Source organism: Aplysia californica, unplaced genomic scaffold (assembly GCF_000002075.1).
Source record: "Aplysia californica isolate F4 #8 unplaced genomic scaffold, AplCal3.0 scaffold00503, whole genome shotgun sequence".
NCBI classification, from domain to species: domain Eukaryota; kingdom Metazoa; phylum Mollusca; class Gastropoda; order Aplysiida; family Aplysiidae; genus Aplysia; species Aplysia californica.
In genome coordinates, this window is record NW_004797773.1 from 567,813 (window position 1) to 573,310 (window position 5,498).

Genomic DNA, 5,498 nt, shown 5'->3' on the forward strand with positions numbered 1-5,498 from the left:
ATAATAATAATAATAATAAACAATAATGATGTAGACCATCATGGCAAAATTATACTTATAACTGCTCTGCTCATTATTATTTGTCAGGAACAGGTTTGAGTCGTGCAAATCTTCTTATTTCGCGCGATGGACGCTTTGAAGTAGAGCAAAGTAAACGTAGAAAAACCAGACTTGATCTAGCAACGATTTTTTTTACCTTCCTAGTATTTTGTCCTCATACTTGTTTTTACTTGTTTGTTTAGCTTGTTAGATATTTTTCTATATTTTCGTTTACTTCTTTTTTGTATTTTGGAAGCGGTCTTGCAGACAGATCGATGCAAATGTAAATATTTCGCAATGTCGAACCAGTAAGGACTTAGTCTTACAATAAGTACAGCAAAACTTGCTTAACCCGAGAGTCTTTTGAATCGAAATGATAGGCAGACACATAGACAGACTTATGGCTGGAGAGATGGACAAGCAGACAGATGGATGGACAGATGTACAGGCAGATAGGCAAGCAGGCAAGAAGACAGACAGACACACAAACAGACAGGGAGACAGGCAGACAGATGGGTGGGCAGGCAGGCACATAGACAGACAGAAGATAGATAAACAGACATTTGGACAGACAGACAGACAGTTTGAAGGCAGGCAAGCAAACAGACATACCGACAGGCAGACAGTTTGATAAGCAGGCACAGACAGCAGACAGTCAGGCAGACAGACAGACAGATAGACAGGCAAGCAGATATGCAGATAGGCAGATAGACAGACAGACACGAATGCATACATAACATTACAACATAAGTCAGTCGAGTCGATACAAATCAACGGAATCGAAACCACGGGACAAAAGCGATAAAGAGAAAAAAAAGCCAGACGTGACGACAGAAAGGGGGACACATTGACATAGATCCATCGATTGATTGACTGCTAATGTTTTACGCCCCCTTCCACACAATTCAGCTTATTTGGAAGGTAGGTTACTTCGACCCTGCGGTCAGAGCTAATTCTGGTTGAAAGGGAAACCACATCCCAGCAGGCAGACGGAAATATCGATAAAAATAAAAGAAGCCACGAGAATGTTTCTGGGTGTACCAGGGTCTGCTGGGGTAATGATAGTCATGAAGTAGAAAAGCGCACAGAGCATGTTGTAGAGTGGCAGAGACAGAGAGACAAAGAGAGGGGGAAAGGGAAATGTGGAGAGACAGAAACAGAGAGACAGAGAGACGGAGAGAGGCCGAGATAAAGAGACAAAGAGGCGGAGAGAGACAGAGAGAAAAAAGACAAAGAGAGAATGACAGATACACAGACAGACAGTCAGACAGACAGACAGACAGACAGACAGACAGACAGACAGACAGACAGACAGACAGACAGGCAGACAGATAGAAAGACAGACAGACCGACCGACAGACTGACCGACGAACAGACAGACAGACAGACAGACACACAGACAGACAGACAGACCAAGCAGACAGACAGACCAAGCAGACAGACAGACAGACAGACAGACCAAGCAGACAGACAGACAGACAGACAGACAGACCAAGCAGACAGACAGACAGACAGACAGACAGACCAAGCAGATAGACAGACAGACAGACAGACAGACAGTAAGACAGACAGTAAGACAGACAGACAGACATATAACTCACCTCCAATCTGTTCTGTCCCTCCTTGGCCGCTATCTCCAGCTGTTTCTCCAGAGTGGCCCAGTTGACGTGCGGTAGCGTGGACTCGATGTTGTACACGTCAAAGTCGCCTTCCGCGTCGCTGCTATTTCCCTGTGAGCCAGCATTGGCGGGCCGACTTCCATCCCTCTCCAGGCGAGGAGAACCCATCATAAACCGGTTGGGTCGCATGTTTGCTGGGAGGTCCAGGTTCGAATCCCCCCTCCTCGCCTCGTTGGCGGGAGGATCTTCTGTTCGTTGGTTCGCCGCAGCAACCGACGACTTTTCATAATTCTTCGGCAATGACGTCGTCATATTTTCGGCTCCGGAAGAGGTGCCATCTTTGCCATCTTTCTGCGAGAGGTCATGACCCCCGCTGGTCGCCATGATGCCCGGCATGTTTCCTCCGCCCGCCAACGACGATGCTCTCAGCGGACTTTTCGAGTTGGTCCTCCTTGACCTTTCAATCGACTGACCCCTTGAGCCCGCCGGACTCAGACTCTGACGCAAGTTCTTCACGCTCTGGTTGCGGTGAAAGTTAAAAGCACACGCCTGCGCGTCCACCTTTTTCAGCTCGGCGAACTCCTGTGCCAAACTCAGGAGGTTAATCTTCCTGATCCTCTTCTCAAAATCGGCCTGGCTCTCGCCCTCCCTCCTCTCCACCTCGGACTCGAACTCCCCCTCCTGGCGACTCAGCTCTAGCCAGGAGTCGCCTCCCTCCTCGGAACGTAGCGTATCGCGGTCCAAATAGTGCACGTCTCTTTCGATGTCTTTGAGAGGTCCGCCCAGCTCGGAGTAATCCGACACAACAGACTCGCACTCGACGTCTACGGAGAAACGGCTCGGGGATTTTTTGTCTCTCGTTCGCTCTAAACTAGACAGGACGGTCTGAGGATCCAGCGAGGTGGTCGTTGAGGTTTTGTTAATATCAGCACCGTCGTCGTTTGCACCAGTGCTGTTGTCGCTGTTGCTGTTGCTGTTGCTGCTGTCTTCGCGGCCTGGCGGGAGCAGAGCGGTGGTTTCGGAAGAACTGAACTCGGCACCGTCCAGCTCGTCTTCGGAGTCGGCCGGGGCTGTGGCTGAGCTGTCGTCTCCACCACCTGAGGGAATATTCAGAGGGTCAATTGGAGAAGGCGGTGTTGCTGTTGTTGTTGCTGTTGTGGTGTTGTTGGTTTTGTGTCGTTGTTGTTGTTATTTTGTTGTTGTTGTTGTTGTTGCTGTGTTGTTGCTGTTGTGCTGTTATTGTTGTTGTTTTTGTCGTCATCGTCCTTGTTCTTCGTCTACTCTCATATTTGACTCAGTAAGGTACATGTACCTTGGTTCTTTTCACTCAAACAAACAAACAGACATCATCTTTAACGAGTATTATCTCACTATTAAAACAAAGTATCTCAGCGTTCTTTAACCAAACAAACTAACAACCAAAATAATACAATAACATCTTATCCTAAAGCACATTTTATTTTATTTTATCTCATCCTATCATATCCTATATATTATAATATTACATTGGCGCTCATATGACCATATGCAGTTGCGAGCGCCGTAAAACCCTCTACTATAAAAAAAAATAAATATTACAGCAAAATACCTCGGTTCTCTTTACTCAAACACATCTATCTTATCTTATCCTACAACAAAGTACATTGGTTCTCTTTACTCTAACATTTTCTGATCTTATCCTGTGTTTCCTAGTGTCATATTACAACAAAGTACTTAAGTTCCTTTTACTCAAACCAATCTTATCCTACTCATATCATACCATAAAAGACAACAAAGTACCTTGGTTCTCTTTACTCAAACTAATCATATCTTACTTATCCAATACCATACAATTACAACAAAGTACCTTGGTTCTCCTCGGGAGTCAGCAGCGTCATGGCGGCGATGGCGCTCTCAGTCTCGCTGTTCTCCTCCTCATGGTCACTCTCGTGCTCGGTCAGCCGTGACTCCAGAATGGACTTGATGACCTTCGAACCTTCTACCTCCTTGTAGACCCCAAAGTCGGAGATTTCACCGACCTCTGGTGATGAAATGTCTGTGATGACGCAAGCGTTTTTGGAGTTCTGAGTCTCCTCCTTCTTCTCGTTGTTGACAATTTCCGTCACTTCTGATGCGATGTTTTTTGTGATGACGGCACTACTCTCCTTGACTTCCGCAGCAATGTTTGTCGCGTCTGTGGTCACGTGAGCGTCATTATTGCAGCTCGTGTCTGCACGTTTTGAGACATTGAGGTTCTTGGTCGCTCCGGAACTATTGGCTGTTGGGAAAAGAGCAGGAAATTTCGTTCCACACTGGTCCGGACTAGATTGTATCGTTCCCTCAGCAGCAGATGATGATCGCCGACGCCTGAAAGCTCGCCACGCTCTTTGGATACTGCAAAAGAAGCGGAGAAAACGAAGTTACTTCATGCGATGGCAATATGCGATACCTGTAAGCTTGGTAAGTTCTTTGAATATTGCAAAAAAAGAGGAAAAACTGGGTTAGATCATAGTCATCCTCATCATCATCATAACTATCATAATCATTATTTTCGCTATTGCCTTTCTCACCCTGCATCAGGATATAGACCACGACCAAACAATTCCCACCTGTCCCTATCCTGGGCGTGCCTCTTGATAATGTCCCATGTCTTCCCACTCAGTGACTCTTGTTTACCCCATACGATGGTAATATAATGACACCTGTAAGTTCCTTAATTCCCTTGGATATATCGTAAAAAAAGGGGTAAAACTGTGTACTTCGTATTACAATAATATTTGCGTAATATACGGCATTATGCGACAACTGGATACTGATTTCATAGTAACGATTACATATATTTTACTGCCCCATTTACACAATTAAAACTCCTTGTTAAAGGGCGGGCTGTTTTTGGCCCTGCCTGGCACGGCCAATCCTGATACAGTATCCAGATACAATATCATAGAGGACAGACATAAATGATAACAACTACAAAACTGTACGAAAATATGAATCGAAATCACGACTGCTCGTAACAGCCTAACCAGACGAAGGAATATTGATCTAACCAAGCTCTCTGCATGCTTCGTTAAACAAAAAACCCTGTGCCAGTCAACTCATATTCCTGATTTATTTTTTATTATGTTGGCAGTTTTTCGTAAACATTTTATCATAACAGGCATCAGTTGGGCAGCAGTTAGGCGCACGCAGAAGATCTGAGTTCGATTCTCCAGTGGAGTGACATTTTATAGAGTATTTCGGTGTTTCTGCTGGGACGTTGTATCCGTCTAGGCCCAGGTTGGCCGTGACAGGCAGGGAAGAAGCCCACCTCCTAAATTATCTAAATTGTGTTGATAGGTGCGTAAAAGACACTAAAATAAAAATAAAAACTATACTGTGGCAATACTGAAGATTCCAATGGTATAAATCAACGAACTTTAGGACTGTGGCGGAATTAGTGACTTAGTCAAGTTGAAACTTTGAAATATGGTCAAATCGCACTGCGTCCACAATCAATGATATCGAAAATACATTATCACAAGATGAACTCACAAAGAATAAATAGCTTTGTCTTGTTTGAGTCTTGACTCCAGCTACAGAGAACCACATAACACGATAACGGCCATTTAGGGCAGCGAAGAAAAAGGAAAAAAAAGAAAGAAAAAGAAAACGTTCACACAGCACAATACAATAAACGACACGAAGTCGGAATGGCTGTATTATGAGAAACCATCTAGTACAGTTTGCAGTTCAGAGAGCAATGTGGCAGAACGACAGCATAATATTATCGTGCCCGAAAGATCATCGCAAGCCCAGGTCTCGTGGGTAAGAGAGAGAGAGAGAGAGAGAGAGAGAGAGAGAGAGAGAGAGAGAGAGAGA

At 45.0% G+C, this 5,498-nt stretch overlaps 1 protein-coding gene across 1 annotated transcript in view; it reads right to left on the reverse strand.

Annotated features, from left to right (window-relative positions):
* Positions 1 to 3,892, reverse strand: part of LOC101858126 (schwannomin-interacting protein 1) — a gene marked incomplete at its 5' end in the record, with an annotated part of 131,836 nt that extends 127,944 nt beyond the window's left edge. Inside the window, 2 exon segments of the mRNA XM_035971779.1 lie at positions 1,641 to 2,755; positions 3,505 to 3,892. Coding sequence (XP_035827672.1) covers positions 1,641 to 2,755; positions 3,505 to 3,535 — 1,146 coding nt within the window.
* Between the last annotated feature and the right edge of the window lie 1,606 nt (positions 3,893 to 5,498).